We start from the raw sequence: 27,781 nt of genomic DNA on the forward strand, positions 1-27,781 counted from the left end.
GTGATTATTTTGGGATGGAGGTAATTATTGTCTATTGCCTGTGTTTTGAGATCAACTGAGGTTATAGAAGATGTGAGGGGCACCTGTAGGAGGGGAGGGGCACACTTTATTATTGTCCTATTAGGCTGGAAAACATGGGTGGAGCAGGTTAAGTATGGCGTAAAGGTTTACTTGTGTACTTGACAGGGTTGGTATAGGACAAGACAGGTGTGTATTTAGATGGCTGTTTATCTGTTGTCTGAGTGAGACAAATCTGTCCTTGATAAGCCAATTTGAAATGTCTGGGTCCTTCCACATAATCCTGGATCTCCAAACTCATCAGCATTGTGAAAATATCTGAACAGAGCTTGTCAACAAAATGTCTGAAAATTAGGTGTTAATTAGGTTCAGATTACTGAAAATCTTATCTCCAATATGTATAGGCTCATTCTTCAACATGGTAACAACAAATTTTACTTGAAGGCTAAACTGGCAGCATTTTGTAAAAACATCTTTACTGGTTCACAGAGCTTTTAAGTTTAAACAGGATACATGTCCAGAACCGATATGGTTTAGCAATATTGTCTGAACATTTTTGAGACTTGGAAAATGTTAGAGACTTGAACAACATTGAAATTGTTAGAGATTTGAAAAACATTGAAGATGTTAGAGACTTGAAAAACATTGAAAATCTTAGAGATTTGAAAAACATTGAAAATCTTAGAGATTTGAAAAACATTGAAAATGTCTGAATGGCTCACCATTGAAAAAAAAGTGAGCTTGAACATTTCAGTGTAGAACGAATGCCTGGACTTAATCTTGCTACGAGTTATCTCAATCTCGTCATGACAGCAATGATCTCGTCACAACAGTTATTCTTATAGATATTTAAAGGATTCCTATTATTGCTTTTGACAAGGGTATAGAAGATCGGTTTAATGAAAGTAATGATTTATGATAGAAAATCTAACATGGTCCATTTAACATCCTCCTGCTTCCTTTATTTGGTAAAATTATAAATATTTGAACCAAGGAAAAAGACAATTGAGTCTTTACAATGCAGTAGTTGGAGATTAATTATACTGCAACAGGAAATAAAAAAGAATTTTTTTTTATTTTGTTCAAATTATTCAAGAATATTTTAACATCTTTTTAGTCAGTTTATAACTTGAAAATATCTAGTTGCTAAAAACTTATATCCGTATTATATATGTCATTAATCAAAGTAAACATGGCCATCACACCATATTGGCCATAGGGCAAAACCCTGGTCGAGGGTTACAGTAAGTAAAATGATGTGTATCATTACTTTTGATATCTATATGATGGATGAGATTTGAAGGACCCTCCTACATACTATCATTAAAAGGCCATTTTTCTGCTCCGTAAAATTAGGCCAGCTTGTGTGACCTATGAAAACAGCAAGCTAATATTAAGGCAACTTTTCCACATGGATCATAAAATACAAAAAGTTTAGATAAATGAATCATAGATGGAATTGAATCATTTGTTCGACTTTGGTGTTTGATCTCTGGGATAGACAGGATTACAGGTTAGGCATTTACCCGAATTACTGACCGTCACCACACCTGAATCGCTCCACTACAATCATCTTCATACTTTACTGGCCCGGTGATGTGTATTCGCCCTGAAATTGGCAGTATTATAATTTTGTCCTCCTATGAGATTTCAAAAGCAGTAGTAGATCTTTCAATAAAATATCTCCTTTATCAGATACAAATTTGACCACCTATTTTATTTACAGTGCCATACCTTTTATTTTTTTTGTTTGCTTGGGGGCACATGGGAATTGTCTAAATGTTCAAGGTCATTTTAAGGTTGAAAGGGAAACTGAAATATAAGTGTAAATGTAGATCAGGTGATGATAAAGCTTAAATACATATGAGTTATACCTAGTTATAAGCCCACCCATGCATACATAGTAATAGGCCCACCCATATTTGATAATAGGCCCACCCATATCTGGTAATAGGCACACCCACATCTGATAATAATAGGCATACCCATATCTGATAATAGGCCCTTCCATATCTGATAATAGGCATACCCATATCTGATAAAAGGCCCACCAATACCTGGTAATAGGCACACCCATATTGGTTATAGGCCCACCCATATCTGGTAATAAGCCCACCAATACCTGGTAATAGGCCCACCCATACCTGGTAATAGGCACACCCATACCTGGTAATAGCCACACCCATATCTGGTAATAAGCCCACCCATACCTGGTAATAGCCACACCCATATCTGGTAATAGGCCCACCCATATCTGGTCATAGGCCCACCCATACCTAGTAATAGGCCCACCCATATCTGGTAATAGGCCTACTCATACCTGGTAATAGGCACACCCATACCTAGTAATAGGCACACCCATACCAGGTAATAGGCCCACCCATACCTAGTAATAGACCTACCCATATATTGTAATAGGCCCATCCATACTTAGTAATTGGCCCACCCGTAACTAATGATAAACTCACCCATATCTGATTAAAGGCCCACCCAAACCTAGTAATAGGCCCATCTATACCTTGCAATAGGCCCACCCATGTCTGGTGATAGGCCCATCCATATTTGATAATAGGCCCACCCATGTCTGGTTATAGGCCCACCCATGTCTGGTTATAGGCCCACCCATGTCTGGTGATAGGCCCATCCATATTTGATAATAGGCCCACCCATGTCTGGTTATAGGCCCACCCATGTCTGGTTATAGGCCCACCCATGTCTGGTTATAGGCCCACCCATGTCTTGTTATAGGCCCACCCATATCTGGTTATAGGCCCACCCATGTCTGGTTATAGACCCACCCATATCTGGTTATAAGCCCATCTATACCTTGCAATATGCCCACCTATGTCTGGTTATAGGCCCGCCCATATCTGGTTATAAGCCCATCTATACCTTGCAATAGGCCCACCTTTATCTGTTGAAATCAGTATAAAATGCTCATTAGTCCTATATAACAGTCGCACCATAAATCTACTCCCTTTTAACTTTGATTAAATGTTTGATTGAAATGTGATGACCCACAGAGTTAATTATAGGGTTTGGTAATCCTTGATATGTTAAAATAAAGCATTCCTGTGATAGTTTATTCCCGTGTATATATATATAGTGAACATGTGTTGCTTTAGAAAAAAGCGGCACATATATGTCATATGCATACTTTCCATCCCTGAATTTAGTCATGGACTATCAGTAAAACTTCACATGCATCATAGCACTATGTAATCTCTTTTAATTTGCATTTGCACTAAAATTTGATTGTGTCAAAGAAACACCAAAAATACAGACATGATAAAAATAAGAAATAATCAGTCTTTTACACTCATTGGAGTTTTCTTTTCTTAGGCTTCAAGCTTTAAACATGTGCAATTCCTCCCATGGAAATTCCAAAAAATTGACAAATGAACATAATTTTATGGAAAATTTTGATAAATATTATTTGATATGTGGTGTATACTTACTATAACATTAATCTTCCCTGGGGGTGTCTGTGTTTGTCCATGTATACAAGGACATTTTATTGTTGTGCATATTTATCTTTTAAAGTGAATTTTAACTAAGAATTAATTAAACATTACAGAGGAGATAGAAGTACAGGCCTGAAGTTTAAGGATATCCATCAAGCTGTTGTGATACATTATATACTGTTCAGGTCGGACAATCAAGAGCAGTGTATCTAATTATGTCTATAATAGCCCTGTACAGGAGATTTCTCTGGCTTTTATCAAAATAGTTTTAGAAATAAACAAAATTTTCATGTGGTATCATTATACAGTATTTATCCACAAATAATAATCCCTAGTCCACAAATAATAAGCCCTAGTCCACAAATAATAAGCCCAAGTCCATAAATAATAAATCCTAGTCCATAAATAATAAGCCCTAGTCCATAAATAATAATTAAGCCCTAGTCCATCAATAATAAGCCCTAGTCTATAAGTAATAAACCCTAGTCCATAAATAATAAATAAGCCCTAGTCCATAAATAATAAACCCTAGTCCATAAATAATAAGCCCTAGTCCATAAATAATAATTAAGCCCTAGTCCATAAATAATAAGCCCTAGTCCACAAATAATCAGACCTAGTCCATAAATAATAAGCCCTAGTCCATAAATAATAATCAGACCTAGTCCATCAATAATAAGCCCTAGTCCATAAATAATAAGCCCTAGTCCATAAATAATAATTAAGCCCTAGTCCATCAATAATAATTAAGCCCTAGTCCATCAATAATAATTAAGCCCTAGTCCATAAATAATAAACCCTAGTCCACAAATAATAAGCCCTAGTCCACAAATAATAAGCCCTAGTCCATAAATAATAATTAAGCCCTAGTCCATCAATAATAATTAAGCCCTAGTCCATAAATAATGGTCCTAATCCACAAATAATAAGCCCTAGTCCATAAATAGTAAGCCCTAGTCCACAAATAATAAGCCCTAGTCCACAAATAATAATTAAGCCCTAGTCCATGAATAATAAACCCTAGTCCATAAATAATAATTAAGCCCTAGTCCATAAATAATAAGCCCTTATCCACAAATAATAAGCCCTAGTCCACAAATAATCAGACCTAGTCCATAAATAATAAGCCCTAGTCCATCAATAATTAGCCCTAGTCCATAACTAATAAACCCTAGTCCATAAATAATAAGCCCTAGTCCACAAATAATAAGCCCTAGTCCACAAATAATAATTAAGCCCTAGTCCATAAATAATAAACCCTAGTCCATAAATAATAAGCCCTAGTCCATAAATAATAAGCCCTAGTCCATAAATAATAAACCCTAGTCCATAAATAATAATTAAGCCCTAGTCCATAAATAATAAGCCCTAGTCCATAAATAATAAACCCTAGTCCATAAATGATAAACCCTAGTCCACAAATAATAAGCCCTAGTCCATAAATAATAAGCCCTAGTCCATAAATAATAATTAAGCCCTAGTCCATAAATAATAAGCCCTAGTCCATAAATAATAAGCCCTAGTCCATAAATAATAAGCCCTAGTCCATAAGTAATAAGCCCTAGTCCATAATTAATAATTAAGCCCTAGTCCATAAATAATAAGCCATAGTCCACAAATAATAAGCCCTGGTCCATAAATAATAAGCCCTAGTCCATAAATAATAATTAAGCCCTAGTCCATAAATAATAAGCCATAGTCCACAAATAATAAACCCTAGTCCATAAATAATAAATCCTAGTCCATAAATAATAAGCCCTAGTCCATAAATAATAAACCCTAGTCCATAAATAATAATTAAGCCCTAGTCCATAAATAATAAGCCCTAGTCCACAAATAATAATTAAGCCCTAGTCCATAAATAATAAGCCATAGTTCATAAATAATAAATCCTAGTCCATAAATAATAAGCCCTAGTCCATAAGTAATAAGCCCTAGTCCATAAATAATAAGCCCTAGTCCATAAATAATAATAAGCCCTAGTCCACAAATAATAATAAGCCCTAGTCCACAAATAATAAGCCCTAGTCCACATATTCTTTCTTAAATTTTGCAAAATCTTCCAATTTTAAAACAGTAACCAATGTATATATAGTTCAAAAATACTAACCCTCCACCAATTCCTAAATTAATTTTTTTCAGTAATGGAGGGAGTCATTTGAGAATTAATGTGCTATTTATTTGTGGAGGAAAGAAAATAACCTTGTCCTATTTTTGGTCTTTCCTGACCTCATCGGCTATTCAAAATAAAGATAGATTCATTACAGGTCAGCCTGACATCAGTAATAAAAATTTACAAAATTAAATTAGGTCAACCAGTCAACAAATGAGGTTGACAATGGCATGCTGGGAACTTGTAACAGATATATATATAATTTACACTAGAGGCATGCAAGATTAGATTTAGATTTTGATTTGAAATTCAAACCAAGCAATATATCTGTTTACTTATTTCCAAGTCGATTGAGTTTATCAGTTAAGACGGTGGAAACAGACCTGAACATTTCTATCTGAGGACAGTATATAAATTACCTTTACAAGTAAACTATTTGGCTAATACTTTGAGGCCTCTCATTACAAGTCCCACGTATCAGTAATATTGAAGTCGTTAGATAAATTAGGGCTGCAAGTTTTTCACCATGACAAGAAGTAGATGCTGAATGTTGATAGGTTACCTGCCACCCCCTCCACTTATCAAACGACCCAGATAAATATTCAACTAATCAAATTTATTTACACTTTAGCACCAGTTGAGAAAGTTGATATAGTGCTATAGGTTTAGATAGGGAGTGTTACAAGGACCATGTAATCTAGAAACGCCTTCATGAGATAGGGCCCACACTGCCACCAGTCTATACTACCCCTCCCTTTAATACTCTGATATATGGACTAGTCAAATTTTCATCAAAGTTAATGTAAAACAGCCCCATATCTATGCATTCAGGAAAATGAATATTAAAATATGTAAAATTTTATATTCAAATAAAATCTTTTTTTACGTTCCATCAATTTCAAACAGCATCTCATTATTTGGTTGTATTTGTTGCTGAAATACATGTTTCTTGTATCAGGTTTCCTGAGTGAATACAAGAATCATTTTAAGTGGAAATATAAATATATATACCATATGTATATAGCAGAACTGGACTGCAGGGCTGAACCCCAGTGGCAAGGTAGCTCAAATAGTAAGAGCGGCCATCTAGAGTTCGGAGGTTCGGGTTCGAGTCCCTGTCTGGTCATTGCATTTTTCCTTCTGTTACATTATCAAAAATTTGTTCCCCAATTAAAAACTCTCAGAAGCGGTATAGGTTCTGGTGTATGTCTCTAGGGTTGAAGACTTTGATAAAGGAGGGAGGAATGTAGTGGAACTGGACTGGGCTGAATACTAGTGGCCAGGTGGTGTAAAAGTCAAACCACTTTCATATTCCATAATGAGTCAAAACACTTTCATATTCCATAATGAGTCAAAACACTTTCATATTCAGTAATATGCTATTCAATATGAAGTTGTGTACAAGTCAGACCACTTTCATTTTGGTCAGAGAAAGTGGACATGCGATATGTCCTTATACATGTACTCAGGATCATAATTTCAAAGCTAATGGTCATGAGTTGTGAAACGACTGTGTAACTTTTATTTTAACTATCGTTGTCACAAACGTTTTCCATGAAATTGATCAAAATATTATTTTATGTAATTTATAACTAAATATGTTTATTGGGTATTAATTCCTGTGGTCTTGTAGGAGTTTTTTGATAGTGCTAATTGTATATAATTTGAGAAGTGATATACACAAGACTTCTACTATATGGTTCATGTGTACTGTTAAACAGCTATTTAGTGGGGTTCGGTGACAACCCATCTGATAACCTCTACTGCTTAGTGTTAATGCTCCTTCTGTGGTTAACATTAAAGTCTGATAGACTAATCTACTGGGTCTCCTCACCGATTAGTGCATTGTGATTTATACCACACAGTAATATCATTATATAATAACTTGCCTCAGTAATTCTAGTGTGTAGACTCACATACTTTAGTATATTAAATTCCTTCCTGAACATGAACGGTGAAAATATTTAACAGGTAGATTCGTTGATTTTAACAACTTGCAGATTTTTTTCCCCCATAATGTTGTAAAAAAAATATGAATGAAATTGTCACGCTCAATGAAGTTCTGCTAATAGGCAGTTACACATTAAATAAATATTCATGAAAAATGTTGAAACGGACCATGAGGATTAATTGAGCCATGTATCTGCTTATGGTGCAGAAGTTGTAAAATTTTGTTATGTAAACATATTTTACGGTTGTCACGCTTCATGGTATATGTATATCTGCAGTTTAAGGTAAGAGTTTATCCATATCGGAGTTCAACAAATCTTTTGTCTTAAAGCTCGAACTTCTCAAGAATCATGAAGCCTAGGCTCATGATACTTGTGAGAAGTATAGGAGTTATATTGATATCTTAGAATGTTAAGAGGAGACTGTGTATTTAAGTTTACTGTCAAACCTGTGTAGTATGGTCAGTCAAGGGAGCAGAAAAAGTGGATTCTATAAGAAGGTTACTGTCAGTCCTTTAAAGTTTAACTACCATGAACTGTTTTAAGGTAGATATAAAAAGAAGTTGCCTATTTAAACAGGAATTTTTTAAAGTGGTCTTTATAGACAGGTATTTGTAAGAGGTGTCCTTTTTTTAATCAGGTATTTGTTAGAGCTAGTCTTAATAAAGAGGTATTTGTTGGAGATGGTCTTTATAGACAAGTATTTGTTAGAGGTGGTTTTTATAGACAAGTATTTGTTAGATAGAGCTAGTCTTTATAAACAGGTATTTGTTGGAGATGGTTTTTATAAACAGGTTTTTGTTTGATAGAGGTGGTTTTTATAAACAGGTATTTGTTAGTTAGAGGTGGTCTTTAAGTCAGGTATCAGTGTAATGAATTGATGGAGGAAAGTGGTGATTTTAGCTCACCTGAGACGAAGTCTCAGTTGACCTATTGTGATCGCCTTTTGCCCGGCGTCGTAAACATTTTACAATTTTGGGTCCGAAGCAAGCTGGGATGAAGGGCTACCAAGTTTATTTCAAATGGATGATCTTGACCTTCATTCAAGGTCACAGGGGTCAAACATGCTAAAATCTTTAAACAGCTTCTTCTTGATAACCAGAAGGCCCAGAGACCTGATATTGGGTTTGTAGCATTTTTGGTTAAAGTGCTATAAGGATTGTTCAAATGAATGACCTTAACCTTTATTCAAGGTCACAGGGGTCAAATATACTAAAATAAAGTAAAACTCATATGACCTTTAGTTAAGGCCCATGGGCCTCTTGTTATACTGATTTTACCCAACTCAGAAAATTGCAATTACATGCTGTAGCATTAATTGATATAGATCTCTCTGGTACAATATCTCATTAAAAATCAAAGCATTTGTCATCTTACTGGTTAGTGTTTAATCTTAATGATCTAATCTTGGTCTTTGTTTTCTCTCTCAGCTCTACAAATAACCAAAGGTAGAAACCTTATCAATGGAGGAATGCGACTCAGCACCCCAGGGGAATATGAGGCTGCTGGTACGACCTTCACCTACAGTGCTTACGAAGGTCGAGGATGTCCAGGCCAGTGTATCAGTGCTCCAGGTCCGACTGAAGAGTCGGTAGATGTACAGGTAAGTTACTGTGTTATTACAGTACAGGGCGGCCAGGTAAGTATCTATACAACATATTGCTTCAAGTTTCAAATTGTTAATTTTATTACTATCCATCTGAACACCTCCTATTAAAGATGGTTTTTGACTGGCAATAAAGGGCCCTTGGCGTCCAATAGGCCAAATTGATTATCAGCCAAATACCTTTAATATTTTACTATATTCATAGATAAGGAACTGTATTTGTTACAGATTTTTTTGTATAGTTTATTTGTTTCTTGATAAAGAGGTTGATTGCCTGGAACATTTTGCAATTTACTTGTCATTATTCTGTTGATAGTACATTGATGATAAGGTGATGTAAACTTCAGGTCATAGTTAAAGAGAATCAACTTATAGTTTAGATGCCTCATTTGGCCCAGATGGTATAGAATCACACTCACAGATGTTAATTGTGTGGGAGGAAAGCATGGAACCAGGAGAAATGATATTACCTCTTGGACAGGTGACCCCCATACCCTTCATCAGGGAACACTGGTCATGTGTCAATCGTACTATTCACTGTGCTACCTGATCATCTTAGTCACATCCATACTAAACATCACATACATGTGTCCTTGAAACAAGGTCAAATGTCATCCGAGGCCTCATTTAGATCCCTCAATTCTGACTTTTAAGGTCAAATCCCAATAAAAGACATGGTATTATAGTTTGATTTGGTAAAGTTTGTTTTATGGTAGATGACAAGTGACTTCATATGTTGTTGAACAAGATTTGTCCATGTTACAAAAATTGATCAGGACACAATTTGAAGAACTAAATGCTAATTAATAAGATTTGGACTTGTATCATGTTAACAGAAATGGAAATGATGACATGGAATAAAACATTGTACACATTTAAGATTTGATCAAATAGAGTAAGTTAAAAGTTAAAGACACTTTACTGATTTATAAGATATCAGGCATGATATAGTTTTGTCAAGGTCATAAGAGGTTAAGTTCAAGGTCATAGCATCCAATTCACAGCTAAGATGGCTGGGCCATTACTGTTGGACACAAGTATATGACATTAAGTTTCTGTAAATGGACACAGTAGAGTGATGCCCATCTGATCTCATTATATATACAAATTCAGATGTTAGTCAAAGGTAACTTTATTGAAAGGAACAAGAAATGTAATAATATACTGCCAGGTTTACTACAGGAAATAAACAAATTTGTAAGATCTGTAAATTTCATCCATGTACCCTCGTAAAATTTCAGGTTGCTCCAAGGGTAAATACCCCTCTCAGAATGAATAGAATTCTGGGCCTACCAATATCGTGCATGTGAGTTGATTATGGTATTGACCCTCCATATTGGTATACGGTTCTATTCCTCATCCAGCACCATCATCAACTGAATGACATTGATTGGACGGTTCTGTAACCTACAGTTATCATTCTGTCCAACTCATCCCATAAATGGTTTATTAGGGAGAGGTCACAGGTCAATCTGAAAGGTGACTAAATGTACATGGATAAAATTTACATTCTAATATCTTTTTATTTCCTGTAAACTTGGCAATTTCTAAATATGTTTCTTTTTCTCTCATTATATATGTAAATCATTGGTTTGGAATGACATAACAACATGTGGTAATCATTAATGTTGGATTGTGACAATGTTCTAATTGTAAGGTTTCATAATGATCGACTGTTCTGTCTAGTCCGTTATAACTGGAGCTAATTACCATTGTGACCATTAACAGCTGATTCAAGGTAAATCACATCTATTGGAAGGTCACAAATTAGCTTCATTCAGACCAATATGAAACAAAACTTTCAGCAAATACTAAAGTAAGGGAAATGGACAATTTGGCCTGCATTGTTATAGGATGTCCCTATGGATGCCTAGCTTGACCGTTGGGCTGACCAAAGTGGGTGTTTAATGAGGTGGTCAGGCTTCTTAATCAGATGTCACCATGACTACAAATTATGTCCATTATTTGATGTCCTTAGGGGTAAATCATTAAACTGGAATCCGGAAAAAGCATTCAAGGTCAACTCAAGGTCACACCCATCATTGCATGATGTCAATTGTTACCTGTATTTATAGCAAGCTTTGATCATTGAGGGACTTTGCAGTATTGAGTTGGACTTGTCTGATTTGTCTTTGAACCAATTAACGAGTATCAGTCAACCCTAACTATTTCAGAGTCTCACCGATTTTTTTAATTTGCTATTTTTGGCTGCATGAAATTTCTAAGCCTTAAATTTTCCATATTGAAGCAAAACAATAGCATTACATAAATGGTTTTGATGACAAATGATTCCGCTATGTTATTGTGTTGTGTAGTATTTGTTTTAGTATTGAAGACACCTCCTTATTCATCCAGCAATATGAGGCCATGTCATTGCTGTTTATAAGAAATACAGACATGAGATATCCATCCTTATGTTGTGATAAAGATTCCCCCAACCCCACCCCCAACCCCAACCCCAACCCCAACCCCACCCCCAACCCCAACCCCAACCCCAACCCCAACCCCAACCACACCCCCAACCCCAACCCCAACCCCAACCCCAACCACACCCCCAACTCCAACCCCAACCCCAACCCCAACCACACCCCCAACCCCAAACTGACTTTGAGTGTAGATGTTATGTGTTATGTTTTATTAAAACACCGCTGAACTAAATTCAATGAAATTTTACAGGAAGCTTCCATGGCTGAGGGTGAACCAAAATTGTGAATTATATGGTCCCCACCCCCCAGGGGCCTGCGGGGCGGGGCCAAAAAAGGTCAAATTGACTAAAACTTCAAAATCTTCTTCTCTACTCTCAGATATGGTAGAATCAAATACTCTTCATAGATGGAAGGGTCTTAAGGTGCTTTACCAAAATTGTGAATTTCATGACCCTGGGGTCTCATGTTTGCCCCTGGGGAGGGGGTAAACTTTACTATAGTTTATATAGGGAAATCACATTTTTGACTATTATTTGTTGGATTTGTATTGGAATTCATTCTAACTTGTATCAAATTATCAGCATGGGATGACACTTTGATGGTATGTACATGTTGGCCCTATTTGACCCCCAGGGGCTGGTGGGCGGGGCCAAAAAGGGTCAAATTGACAAAAATTTCAAAAATCTTCTTCTCTACTCTCAGATATGGTAGAATCAAATACTCTTCATAGATGGAAGGGTCTTAAGGTGCTTTACCAAAATTGTGAATTTCATGACTCTGGGGTCTCACGTTTGCCCCTGGGGAGGGGGTAAACTTTACTATAGTTTATATAGGGAAATCACATTTTTGACTATTATTTGTTGGATTTGTATTGGAATTTATTCTAACTTTACTATAGTGTTTATAGGGAAATCACATTTTTGACCATTACTTGTTGAATTTTTATTGGAATTCATTCTAACTTCGTTAACATATCAGCTTGGGATGACAGTTTGATGGTATGTACACGTTGGCCCTGACTGACCCCCAGGGGCTGATGGGCGGGGCCAAAAAGGGTCAAATTAACAGAAATTTTAAAAATCTTCTTCTTACAGCCCGAATAAGGTAGAATTAAATACTCTTCACAGATCGAAGGGTCTTAAGGTGTTTTACCATAATTGTGAATTTCCTAGCCCTGGGGTCTCGCGTTTGCCCCATGGGAGGGGATAAACTTTACTATAGTCATAGGGAAATCACATTTTTGACTATCATTTGTTTTATTTGTTTTGAAATTCATTCTTTCATTCAAATTTACTGAAATATTTCAAAAATCAGGTGACCGTTAAGGCCCATGGGCCTCTTGTTTTTCTTTATTGTAGAATCATTTAGGCATCAAACTAATCCTTGTTAAAAGTTACCATGGGAATTGGACAATTCATATACAGATATTGCTATTTGAAGAAGTGGAATATAAAATCTCTTGGTTTGTTTGGAATATTTGTGTCAGTTCTTGGCAGTCTAGTACTTAAGTATACAAAATCAAGGTTATTTTACTGGCTCCTTTTAGAGATTATGGAATTCGTGTCACATCCTGGTGGCTATTACGATTTTGGAGATTATTTAAAAAGATGCTGTGGATTTGATAAAATTAGTTTGAAGTGTTTGTAACCTGAGAAGGATGTTATTCATAAAGAGCCACTTAATTTCACTTGACCATTCAACCCTTGCCCTCAGTTTTTGGTACAGAGTCTGTATAAAGATTTCTAGAAACGTGCCAATAGGCTTAGATTGACGATTTGTATTGCATTATCAGCGACAATGTACTCAAGCTCCTTAGCCAGTAGACAAGGCCTCGTGTGGCCGGTGTCATGAACATTCTAGCGTTATATGTCCAGGATCACTATCAAAGTCTCTCAAATTCAGACAAAAAAAAATAGTTTTTAGTTTTGCTCTCAAGATATGTAGAAGAACAGATTTATTTTGTAACATAGTTTTCTATACTGATTAAGCAGAAACATAAAGGTTAAAATTTTTGGTCTTGCCTAACCATTCAATTGGAGCCTTATAGCAGCTGACCTTGAATGGATCGTTTTAGGTTGATGTCAAAACTAATTGACTTTAATACATTTTGTGAATTGATATAGCTTAAGATACACTTTTCATAATAGTGTATTAGGTTTTGAAAATGGAAATTATTAAAATGTCTGTTCTTAATATGTTTTAATGATCTGCAATGAAGTCCTATATATTGCCCTTGGGGTAGTTGATAAAAGGTCAAATCCATTCTGTAACAGCTTCAGCTTCTAATTAGTCATGATATTGTAGAAAAAAAACTAGAAAAAGTAAGATGGATCTACACTTCTCTTTATGTTTTATTCATTTATCTTTTAGTTTGTATATGATTTAGTGTTTGGTAGTTTAATGTGTTACAGGGATTAAACAGCATGTGTTAATGGTTCTTTGTTACGATTGGTCTCTGTTGATAGTGAATCGAAGTGTGGCAATACTTAGCCACTTAACATAAGTTGTAGACACTGTAGCTATTGATATGTGATTGTGGAGTTTAGAGTCATTGTGGTTTTCACAGCCCCTCCCGTGTGCATATTCACATCTTATTTCCCTAATAAGGTTGAGGGTTGAGAGTGGGGGGAGTGGAGGGGGATGTGCTATAGGTTTCTGTCATGTAGGTAATGTCAGCACTCTAGCAGCTTCATTCCTCGGGTGATTTTGATCAAACTTGACTTCAAGTTATAGGAATTTCGGATCAAGATTAAGGTCATTGTTACTATTTTCATTAGGGGCCCCAGTAGGGGACATGTACTTGCTTTTTTTGTTGCTAATTTGTCCATCCGATAAGAAAGACAAACAATCAAAAATCCAATATTAAATATTAATTATTGATGAGAAGCAGCCAGAACATATGAACTACTATGTAAATATTTACCGACCATGTTGTTAGTTTGTGGGTCCATAATCAGGGCATCTACTTGTCATTTGGGTTTAATGTTTTTTGTGATGAAATTAACTCCCTTGTATTTGTGTGTTGTGGACTATGATATTGTTACTTTGATGAGTATAGATAGATACAGACGTCTGTTCAATCTGCCACAGTCTCTTAATGGTGGCATCTCCTCACATCTAGACAGAGAAATGAAAAGTAAACATGATTAGTTAACCCTTGTTCTGTACTACATCCCTCATTGCCTGCCATCATGTGGTTTATCACCTCCCCACTACCTGTTGTCATATCAACAACACACAATCAGCCAGTACTGCCTGGGCAGGTGGGGATAGTGCTACAGTTATATACATATTGGTTTCTCCTGTCTGTCTGCACCACTGAAAAATATTGTCACCATTTACAAACCACATACTATCAGCATTTAAAAACCACATATTGCTATTTAATTAAAAAGAAATTGCTGTGGTATCCATCAAGACAAATTTATTAAGTCATTGTTATATTTGGGATTTTTGATTATATGTATTTATACATCCAGATATAAAGGGATCGAGCCTTTGGTGTGTCTTGTGGTGTTCTTCATCTTATCCAATCCTGAATTTCTTCATCATGGCCACAGATACTTTAGTTAAGTTACACTGCATACACACATGGATTTAAAGTTAATGTTGTGTGGCTTGCCACAAAGGGCAAAGTCATTGATGGAATTAAGTCGAATGTAAAAGTAGGCCAAATAACACATTGTCTTAGACTTAACTTATTAAATACCTGAAAGAATCATACGTTCATCAAGCCAAGGTCAAGGTCACAATTCAAGGTCAAATGTCAAATCTGGCAAAATAATTTCTTAGTGTCACTGGCCTTTAAAACTCATCATAGTCAGAAACCAGAATGAAACTTCACACCAATGCTATATGTCATAGTCAGAAACCAGAATGAAACTTCACACCAATGCTATATGTCATAGTCAGAAACCAGAATGAAACTTCACGCCAATAATGCGTTATGGCCTTTGTCATTCTGCAGTCCTTGGTCAAATCAGGTTTGATAAAAATTGAAAATATTACATTGATAGAACACTGCATGAATACTGCATAGTGATCATACAGCAAGTTGTTAAACCATACAGGAAGATATATTTTTAAGGTAGAACACTTGCGACCATACAGCAAATTATGTTTTTCAGACAGAACACTTAAGGTAGAACACTTGTGACCATACAGGAAGTTGTATATTTCAGACAGAACACTTATGACAATACAGGAAGTTGTATATATTTAAGGTAGAACACTTATGAACATACAGGAAGCTGTGTATTTCAGACAGAACACTTGTGACCATACAGGAAGTTGTGTTTTTCAGACAGAACACTTGTGACCAGGAAGTTATATACCAAAAAGTTGTAGAGCACCGATAACCGTTTACATTTAGATTCCCACATATCAGACCTAGATCTACTGCACTGTCTCTTTTGGTAGTTTTTGGTTCATTGCCAATGAGATAATAAAGAGGAAGGGTGTTGTGAAGGGTAACAACACTGTCTAAATTTAACTATAATCACATTCTAATGATCACATTTCTGTGTTGACCCCACGATCAAAATAAATATCAAAATAATGAAGGAAAACTAGATGTTAAACCTGGACTGACAAAAACTGTTAAAGGTTGATCAGTTGCAGACCTTACGCACTTTATACATACATCACATACTATTACACAGTGATTGACAGGTAGCGCAAGTGACAGGTAAAATAACAGTAGGATACTAATGAGACTATTTTTTCACTCGTTAAAATTTTAATTTGACGCAAATTATGAGTTTAAATATAGAATGAGATGGATTTGACAGGGCATTGCTAAGTGTTAGCTTGTGGAATGATTGTAAACTTTTTGTTAGAAGTGTTTGTAGTGTTATGAAGTTTGGGTTGTTGAGAGAATTTCCAGCTTCATTATCTTACACTGCAGGTGTTGGCTGGAGATAAAACAGAAAGAAAAAATACTTCATTCTTGCAGTCTTAAACTCTGCAAATAATCAGCATATCATTTACTCTGGAAGTAAAAGGCGGTATTTTTATGGAACCTGCCTCTTTCTAAAGCCGTACAGTACAAAGTATACATATAGGATAACAAAGGTTACTGGGGGGTTTTAAAAAGTGTATCAATGAAGCAAATCCAATCCCAGAAAAAATGCAGTGTTGGAAAATGTTAAAGAACATGCAGTTATCTGTATCTTGAGACAATTTAAGTTGTTTCTAAGATGAGTTTAGCTTGTTATAGACAGGTTGTCTCTATGGCGCGTTTAGCTTGTTATAGACAGGTTGTCTCTAAGATGAGTTTAGCTTGTTATAGACAGGTTGTCTCTATGGCGCGTTTAGCTTGTTATAGACAGGTTGTCTCTAAGGCGTGTTTAGCTTGTTATAGACAGGTTGTCTCTATGGCGCGTTTAGCTTGCTATAGACAGGTTGTCTCTATGGCGCGTTTAGCTTGTTATAGACAGGTTGTCTCTATGGCGCGTTTAGCTTGTTATAGACAGGTTGTCTCTAAGGCAAGTTTAGCTTGCTAAAGACAGGTTGTCTCTATGGCGCGTTTAGCTTGTTATAGACAGGTTGTCTCTAAGGCAAGTTTAGCTTGTTAATGACAGGTTGTCTCTAAGGCGAGTTTAGCTTGTTATAGACAGGTTGTCTCTATGGCGCGTTTAGCTTGTTATAGACAGGTTGTCTCTAAGGCAAGTTTAGCTTGTTATAGACAGGTTGTCTCTATGGCGCGTTTAGCTTGTTATAGAGAGGTTGTCTCCAAGGCAAGTTTAGCTTGCTATAGACAGGTTGTCTCTAAGGCGCGTTTAGCTTGCTTTAGACAGGTTGTCTCTATGGCGCGTTTAGCTTGTTATAGACAGGTTGTCTCTATGGCGCGTTTAGCTTGTTATAGACAGGTTGTCTCTAAGGCGCGTTTAGCTTGTTATAGAGAGGTTGTCTCCAAGGCAAGTTTAGCTTGCTATAGACAGGTTGTCTCTATGGCGCGTTTAGCTTGTTATAGACAGGTTGTCTCTATGGCGCGTTTAGCTTGTTATAGAGAGGTTGTCTCCAAGGCAAGTTTAGCTTGCTATAGACAGGTTGTCTCTATGGCGCGTTTAGCTTGTTATAGACAGGTTGTCTCTATGGCAAGTTTAGCTTGTTTTAGACAGGTTGTCTCTAAGGTGCGTTAAACTTGTTTTAGACTGGTTGTCTCTAAAGCAAGTTTACCTTAATTCTTATAGACAGACTTACCGATGAACATCAAAACATTTATGGAGGGGTTCATCATTGATTACAAACCGTACTGTTATTTCTCAAATCTTACTCAGCACAAGTGTACTGAAGCACCTTAAGGGCAAAGTTCGATTACCACTTACCGTATTTGACCTAATAAGGGCGCCCCTACCTTTTTCAAGGAAATAAATCTTTGACTTATGGTCAAAATGGTGTTCAAAAGTAATAATTCATGTGAAATGTTTTGCTACTTTATGTGTTCAATTTTCTTCAGCAAATTAAGTAACTGGAAGACAAGTTTTCGCCACATTTTGTCTATTCCTACAGATAACATGTCAGTGCAAAGAGCACCTGAAACTAAACACACATATAAATAATAACTTACCATCTTTATTTGAAGATAAAGTAAAAGACTTCATTCTTGTTGATAAATAACTTTTGTTTAGAACAGAAAGCTAGTAAAAGACATTGTAAATCAATTATTTGGTCTAAGAAAACGATGTCTGATGTGATTTGGGAAATCACCTGTGTCTATAAACAGAACACAAAAGAGTTCCATTTGAACATAAATGGTGGAATACACGTTCTCTGATCTAAAGAACAGCTGGCATGGTTTACAAGTTTACAGGAATATTCAAGTGATGTTTAAGCTTAATATATGATAATGAATAGATATCTTCACCTGGAATATTTTTATGACTGAATATTTTACCGTTTCCACAGCCTTGGGTATTCTGCTATAAGGTATAGTCTGTTTCATAAAACTTAAGAATAGCTAATCTTAATAAGGGCGCCCCCACTGTCAATTACCCGCGCCCTGCGCCCTTATTAGGTCAAATACAGTATGCTGGACGTTATTTGGCAGAGTTATGGCCCCTTGATTAACAAAAAAAAAAGTCATTTTTCTGCTGTTTCCATGCAATAACTTCCACAAATATTGTCTGATTATCATCAAACTTAGTAACAATTTTCTTACTTTGATTCGAAAAACGTTTTCATTTGCTGTTCAATAATTCTCCCAAATATTTTTCGAAAGTCTTCAAACTTGGAACAGTATTCAATGTATTATAAGGGCCAAAATCTTGAAAGGGTTTTGACTTTATTCCATTATACATGTTAGAAAAAAAAAACATCTAACCTCTTTAAAATGCTTTACTTTTTTTCTTTGAGTTCCAAGTAGACTATGGCTCAACAGAATTAATTTATCATTCTGTCGAGCTATAATGACGTGTTTACTCCAAACCTCAAAAATGTTTATCTACAATAAATAAGTAAAGTGGGAGATATAAATTTCTTGAATTTTCTTGTTTTAATTGAGATTTGCTGTTTTATTTTATAGCTCCTGTATTACCGACGAAACCCAGGAATTAAGTACCAGTTTACCATTCCTTCTCATCTGATGGACAACTACCTTGTATCCATCAACAATAAGGGCACAGGTTACCGAACACACCAAAATGGGCACCAGAGAAACCATCGTAACCATGGTAACCATAGAAATATCCGTGTCCTAGAGAATCCTGTTTACCGTGAAAACCATGACAATTCACGAAATCAGAATCTTGCACTGGAAACAAACAGTGGTAAGAACCCACGGACGAATCCCAGGAGTGAAACAGATGGTGGGATTGAAAATAACCCAGTTCAGACCAGGGATAGGTCTACGTACCAGTTTAACCCATATGGTCCAGATTACCGTCAGACTCCAGTGACCAGTGGTCAGTTTGACCCCTTTGACCCTAGTTACAGACAGCAGTTGTCACAGAGAGTGGGTCAGCAATCCAGCAACTACCCACCCAGAAATGGTCAGCCCTATGTCGGTGACATCATCAGTAATGAGGTTGTTCCCAAACTTTCGGCCCAGAACATTCCCGACAGTGTGAACTACTACTGGAGGATAGCCGGATTTACTAACTGTACTGAGCCGTGTGGTAGAGGTAAGTCAACTTGGTGTATGTGTTAACTAGATATTAGAGGATATTGAGTTCAATAACGTGTCCAGCACTGCTGGTCTCAAAACAGTGAATGTTGACATTAAAACTGTAACTCAACATCGACAAAATGAGTGTAAGACATGATCAAAAGTCTGGATTCACATGGAGACCTTGGAAAAAATACAAGACCAGGTGGTCCAAAAGGGAAAGCATCTTCTGCTTCATTGACGATGACCTATCATGTAGATCTAGGTCAAATCCAGCTAAGTCAGGATGGTAACAACAGAAATACGTACTGTACATATCAACAGCATTGAACACATCTGATATCACACACATTGTCCATGGTATTCCATGTGAGATATTGACCCCTGCTTATGGCCGGACAAAATAAACCCAGCAAGCAAACAAGGACAGCATATTAAAATTAAAACATGTCCATATTATTTGTTTCCTTCATCTTAGATAACATTATTTAATAGAATTAGACAAAAGTTGATTTTGCAGCAGTTTATAATACATTTCCAAAGCCCGTTACCAGTAGTCAGAAAAATAATTATTTTAAACAGAATTCTGACTTGAAGAGAAAAATAATGGAGCTGTCTGATCTTTTCCAGTCTTTCCAGGTTTTCCATAAATCTTTCCAGTATCAAACTGGAGATATATAAATACACATCCCCTGATCTGGCTGGTGGGCTTAGTGGTCACGATTGTCAAATTTAGAGAGCGAGAGGTTGCTAGTTTGAACCCCAGCATGGACAATATATTTATAACTCCTTTCTATTACACCAGCCAACTTTCTTGCTATCATACAGGTCCTTGTCTTTTGACCAAGTATCCATGTTAATGATGTCAACAGGTACATAAATGACAACAGTAATAGTACACAAACTGTGACACATCATTTACCACCTAACAGAGCAGCAAATATGTAATGACAAGAGTTCCTGTGCCCTAACCATCCCTCAAAGTAAGGAGGGGCAAGCTTCTGTCTGAGCATGACCACCAACCAAACTGTCGCCACGGTGATGCATCAAATGTTGCTACGGACACATGTGACTAAGTGATGTGTAGGTTTGACCATGTGTTACCTGAATACCTCTATGACCTGAGTTTTAAGGATCATTACCTTTAGGGTCAGATTTTGACCATGTGTTACCTCTGTGACCTGAGTTGTAAGGATCATCACCTTTAGGGTGTATTTTAACAAACTTTACACAAAGACAACAGACTTCCTGGTCAATGTTTATGACCAGCATTAGTTGTGAGGTGGCAGCTAAAGGAAAACTTGTACAGTCGTTTGTTAAACCAGCACAAGTGTCATTTCATGTCCATCATCAGTGTGGGGGTCCAGAGAGGCTTTGTTTAAAGATTGTTCATTTACCATGGAACATCTTTTTTTTTACAGAAAAAAATATGTATTTTCAAACAAGTTCCCTTGTCCTAGTGTAAAAATCAGTGTACAAGTTGGGGGGGAGGGTCACTGTTGTTGGCCCGGATGGAAGAAACTGGAGTTCAGTTGGAAAACCCATGTGGTCTGGCACACTGTCACCCGACCACCCAGCTTTGAACTTTGATGACCAGTTATAGTTCTCCTCAGGTTAAACAGTCTGTGATGTTCAAATAATCCAAGTGAGCATCACAGAAAATATTCTGCAATGTATGGAAAGCATCAAGTAGGGGGCCGCGGCGGCCGTGTGGTTAAGGTGTCCCGACACTTTATCACTAGCCCTCCACATCTGGGTTGCAAGTTCGAAATCTAGTGGGGCAGTTGCCAGGTACTGACCATAGGCTGGTGGTTTTTCTCCGGGTACTCTGGCTTTCCTCCACCTCCAAACCTGGCATGTCCTTAAATGACCCTGGCTGTTAATGGGACGTTAACCAAAATAAACCAAACCAAACCAAAGCATCAAGTAGATACATATATCTATGAAACCCCAAACTATGCAATATATAATAACTTAAGTATATTAGAACAAAAATATCCTGCATTCTGGGGCCCAGGATGAGGGTCCTTTGCAAACACCTGGCATATGACATGGGACACACAAGGAAAAGCATGTCAATGGTATGGTGGCTCGTTAGGGCCAAATATCAAATCTCACATTCTCGCTCTCTCGACCTTAGGTCGAATACGCGAGAATGCAAAAATGCGACGGTGAGGGAGCGAAAACACGAGAATGATAAAATGCGAGCTTAATCTCGCACTCTTGCCACCGCGATTTCGCTCCCTTGTCTTTGTGTTTTCGACCTTAGCAAAATTAGGCCTTAACGGCCGTCCTCGCACTTTCACTCCCCCGCCTATTTTCTGTAGGAACATATATATAGGGATATAGAGTACAATAGATGTATATTTACGCGAGGGAGTGAGAGTGCGAGGATTTATAGGTATATAGAGTACAATAGATATATATTTACGCAAGGGAGTGAGAGTGCAAAGGCGACAGTTAATGCCTAATCTCGCGTTCTGGCGTTTTAGGTCGAAAACACCAGAATGCGAGATTTGTTATTTGGCCCTAACGAGCCACCATACAATGGAGATTTGAAGTTTTTAAAATACAGTTTCACAGGGAATCCGTCCACTACATTTCGAAACATTTTCCATTTGTTTTCCATTTATCACCTATAGTCCAAATGTTGGAATTATAAAAAAATGTTTTGTTGAAACATGAAAGAAGAGATTTTTTATTTCCATTTCTTGCAGCCTGATAATTATCAAACCATTTCCTTTCATATTTTAACAGGAATGTGTTAATATTCATACTTGTGTACAACTTAATAGTTTTAACATTATCTTATTTTTTTCTCGAACAAATTAAACTGATTGAAAAATGAAAAAGACATTAAATCTTTTCAATGGTCTGCCAGTCTGTTTCCTGTAGTTAAAGAGCAACCATATTTATTTTGTTAGAAAGAAAAAGAAAAAATTAAAATTTGGATTTAAACACTGGCTATAAATTTGATAATATGACTGGTAATAAGTTTGTGGTATTTGGAGATTAACGTTAACACCAGGTAAAGTGTAGATACACCTGTCGGGGTAAGACAGAGATATCTCACACCAGGTAAAGTGTGATACACCTGTCAGGGTAGTACAGGATATCTCACACCAGGTAAAGTGTGGACACCTGTCCAGGGTAAGACTAGGATATCTCACACCAGGTAAAGTGTGGACACCTGTCCAGGGTAAGACAGGGATATCTCACACCAGGTAAAGTGTGATACACCTGTCCAGGGTAAGACTAGGATATCTCACACCAGGTAAAGTGTAGATACACCTGTCCAGGGTAAGACAGAGATATCTCACACCAGGTAAAGTGTAGATACACCTGTCCAGGGTAAGACAGGGATATCTCACACCAGGTAAAGTGTGATACACCTGTCCAGGGTAACACAGAGATATCTCACACCAGGTAAAGTGTGATACACCTGTCAGGGTAGTACAGAGATATCTCACACCAGGTAAAGTGTGGATACACCTGTCTAGGGTAAGACAGAGATATATCACACCAGGTAAAGTGTGATACACCTGTCCAGGGTAGTACAGAGATATCTCACACCAGGTAAAGTGTTGATACACCTGTCCAGGGTAAGACTAGGATATCTCACACCAAGTAAAGTGTTGATACACCTGTCGGGGTAAGACAGAGATATCTCACACCAGGTAAAGTTTGGTTACACCTGTCCAGGGTAACACAGAGATATCTCACACCAGGTAAAGTGTTGATACACCTTCCAGGGTAAGACTAGGATATATCTCACACCAGGTAAAGTGTAGATACACCTGTCCAGGGTAAGACAGAGATATCTCACACCAGGTAAAGTGGGGACACACCTGTCAGGGTAACACAGAGATATATCACACCAGGTAAAGTATGGATACACCTGTCGGGGTAAGACAGAGATATCTCACACCAGGTAAAGTGTGGATACACCTGTCGGGGTAAGACAGAGATATCTCACACCAGGTAAAGTGTGGATACACCTGTCGGGGTAAGACAGAGATATCTCACACCAGGTAAAGTGTGGATACACCTGTCGGGGTAAGACAGAGATATCTCACACCAGGTAAAGTGTGATACACCTGTCCAGGGTAAGACAGGGATATCTCACACCAGGTAAAGTATGGATACACCTGTCGGGGTAGTACAGAGATATCTCACACCAGGTAAAGTGGGGACACACCTGTCAGGGTAAGACAGAGATATCTAACAACTAGTTAAGTGTGGATACACCTGTCCAGGGTAAGACTAGGATATCTCACACCAGGTAAAGTGTTGATACACCTGTCCAGGGTAAGACAGAGATATCTCACACCAGGTAAAGTGTGATACACCTGTCGGGGTAAGACAGAGGTATCTCACACCAGGTAAAGTGTGGATACACCTGTCCAGGGTAAGACAGGGATATCTCACACCAGGTAAAGTGTGATACACCTGTCCAGGGTAAGACAGGGATATCTAACAACTAGTTAAGTGTGGATACACCTGTCCAGGGTAAGACAGGGATACACCTGTCCAGGGTAAGACAGGGATACACCTGTCCAGGGTAAGACAGGGATACACCTGTCCAGGGTAAGACAGGGATACACCTGACCAGGGTAAGACAGGGATACACCTGTCCGGGGTAAGACAGGGATACACCTGTCCAGGGTAAGACAGGGATACACCTGTCCAGGGTAAGACAGGGATACACCTGTCCAGGGTAAGACAGGGATACACCTGTCCAGGGTAAGACAGGGATACACCTGTCCAGGGTAAGACAGGGATACACCTGTCCAGGGTAAGACCTTGATATCTAACAACTGGTTAAGTGTTGATACTTCTGTCCTAGGTAACAGAAATAAAAGCCGCAATCTTGTTTATTACCACTCATTGACTTTCAAAACAATTTGTTTCAAGTATTTTGTAGTGATTTTTATCAATGTGACTACAGAGTCGTGCGACCAGATAGGGACAGAGTACGACCTTAAGACCACGTCTATGTTTACTTGGCAGAGTTGATATGCCAAAATGGTCGCCAACAAATGTCCTATATGGGCATGGACAATGAAGTGGTTTTGGACACATTAGGCCAAAAATGTAAATTACACTGTTGGGTTAAATGAGGCAAACATGTTTGCCTGCGTTACCTGTACTTAGTAGTAATCAATGGGAAATTTTCTCCGTTTGTTATGACAAGTGCTTAATAGTGATAGCGCCTGGCACCAATCGGGTAGATACTATTATCATTAAAGGGTGGATAACTGTGGCCATGCATATACCAGATGAGCCTTACGTCGGGGTCAACACACCCATATCCACATCTGGTGGTTAAAATTGTATGTATATAGATATCATTGGTAACAACCCATAAGGACATGAACATTATTATTGATATAGCAATTTATATTTGGACTCTCAGTTACAGCTTCCATTCAGAGATTTTCTGTCTTAATCAAAGAACTAGCATGTCTTATATTAATCACAGAACAATTATGTATCATAGACAACATGTATTTTGGGTAACATCCTACCAAGGAAATAATTGTATCATTCAAACCTGATTTTAATGACAACCTAAAATTATAATCTACAGGTACTGTATTTTTAAAAATTATATATAAATATATATAGTGTAGATTCAAATTCAAAATTATTTTTTGAAGATATAAAATAAAAAATATATTTGGTACATATATGTAAGGAAATTTTTTGTTGAAGATATTTTTTATGGTAAATCAGGCCTCAGAGAGTCTATCCATATAAAGTTGTAAATTTATGTAGAATATTAAGTCATCTTAATGTATATTGTCGTAGCCAGGACGATGTGATCATTTTGTGCTGTAGTGTTAAATGTGTCACTTTGCTGTAGAACCATTGTTGACAGGGTAAGAAAGTTATACCTGTGTAGAGAAGGGACACATCTTTGTTACCTGTGACAGGTGTCCTTACAAATACATTATGGCTATGGTCACCTTGCCCCATACACACTCAGATGATAATTATGGTTGGGATGTCTGCATCAGGCTAATATCACGATATTTCATCACCGTCGCCTCACCTCCAACACAACGGCTTTATGTGTCGCCATGGTGATCATAGTTAACATTCGGAGTGGTTCTTTTAGGGCGGAACTTTTGTCACCTGGGAGGGCCTGTTAGAGCTGCAGCATTGTTCCCTAGGGGCCAGCAGCCAAAGTTAATTACATCACCGAAAATAGCCTCACCTGTCCTCGATTTTCGTCACAATACCGAGGTATCAGTATTAATAGAAGTCGTCCTGTGAACAGCAGGACCACATTCACACCAAAATACTATGTTTATGTGGTGGCTGTTACAACCGACTGCTGATTACACTTCTTATCATTGAAGGTAATGAAGCAAATATAATGTGGAGGAAATGTTGACTACCTCCTGTCAGAAAATACTGTCATTTGTGATCACTAGGCAGGGCATAGTGCTGTCACAGTCAGTCAAATACATGTATATGTTATTGCCTTAAAACTGGTTAAGTTCCGTCACTGAATCACTCTGGACTAACTAGAAATTAAAAAAAACTTTTAGAACTTTCATGTAAAAATAGCATTTCAACTTTCCTTAGTTTAAAGTTTTCCATACATAAGCATTATCAGATTTAAGGAGGAAATAGTATTAAGGTGCTTTCCTTGAAGTCTGTTATTATTTCCTATACTGAATGATTGTTAGCTAAGCAATCGCCATGATTTCCTATAGTGAATGAATGTTAGCAAAGAAATTGCCATGATTTCCTATGCTGAATGAATGTTAGCTAAGGAATCGCCATGATTTCCTATGCTGAATGAATGTTAGCTAAGGAATCGCCATGATTTCCTATAGAGAATGAATGTTAGCTAAGGAATCGCCTAAAGTTAAGGAACATTTTTGACCAAATATGTAAATGTCAATATTTCTCAAATGTTCAAATATAAAAGATATGTATATTTGTTGTCCTACTTTTAGCAGTCACTACCATTACTAAATTTAACTTAGTGGAATGTAGGGTTGCAGTCTGTCAATAAGTTGGTTAATAAGTACAGCTTGTTATCTGCAGCATATTTTATATACACTATAGCCCTCGCCTACAACTGTCAAATTATGTTTGGGAGTCAACCTCTTAAGGAGGTAAAGTGTTGTGAACTGGAATCAGGTCCTTTAACCCTATAACACAGAAGGTGATGATAGCTCAGTCGCTTAGAGATTCAAACTGTATATCATCACGTGAAGATCCGAGGTTCGTGGTTCAATGCTCCCTACCCATGTCAGTTTGTGTTTCTCAGGAAGCTGAGAAACGAACCGGTCTCTGCTGTTGTGTCCTTGTTCAAGACACTTTACCCTAATTGCTCTGGATGTAATGCGACGAGCCCCCGTAGGTTGTTCAGTGAGGTAGCTACCAACTACTACAAGGAGACCCTATATACTTAAAAATGACCATGGCTGTTCATGGGATGATAAACCTAACAAACAAATTATACAGTTATTTCCCTTGATTCACATCATGCCTTACTTTTTCTGGGCTTATCTAATACACCATATTTAATCTGAAATAAGCCTCCCTCACCTCGTGCAAAATAGTATTTCTGAAGTTGGAGAGGGCTTTTTGGTTCCTGTTTTAAAATTGAGGAGTCTGTTAGATATATGAAAGAGAATTTGTTGGGAAGGGCTTATTGACTAAAAATACATTACTGCCAAATCTTTGTCTTTCATATGACATATTAGTTGAGTAACCCTTCATATTTCACACCTCGACTTTATCAAGAGTTGTGGCTCTGCCTTATTGTTTTTAGTTCACCTGAGACGAAGTCTCAAGTGACCAGTTCTAATCACCTTTTGTCCGTCGTAAACACAATTTACATTTTCGACTTCTTCTCTAAAACTGCTGAACCAAATTCAATAAAATTTGGCAGGCAGCTTCTATGGCTAAAGGGCAAAATTGTGAATTATATGGTCCCCACCCCCCAGGGGCCTGAGGGGCGGCAAAAAAGGGTTAATTCACTGAAATTTCAAAAAAATTCTTCTCAAGACCCTAATAAGGTAGAATTCCCCCTTGGACTGATGGATGGGGCCAAAAAGGGTCAATTAGATTAACT

The 27,781-nt window shown here is 37.3% G+C and overlaps 1 protein-coding gene across 2 annotated transcripts in view; it reads left to right on the forward strand.

Moving 5' to 3' along the window:
* Window positions 1-27,781, forward strand: part of LOC117334148 (ADAMTS-like protein 4) — a 202,340-nt gene that overhangs the window by 111,907 nt on the left and 62,652 nt on the right. For both annotated transcript variants that reach the window (XM_033893616.1, XM_033893617.1), the window contains 2 exons: window positions 8,975-9,147; window positions 19,102-19,699. In XM_033893616.1, coding sequence (XP_033749507.1) covers window positions 8,975-9,147; window positions 19,102-19,699 — 771 coding nt within the window. The remainder of the gene's footprint in view (window positions 1-8,974; window positions 9,148-19,101; window positions 19,700-27,781) is intronic.

This window comes from Pecten maximus, chromosome 9 (assembly GCF_902652985.1).
Source record: "Pecten maximus chromosome 9, xPecMax1.1, whole genome shotgun sequence".
Classification (NCBI taxonomy): Eukaryota; Metazoa; Mollusca; class Bivalvia; order Pectinida; family Pectinidae; genus Pecten; species Pecten maximus.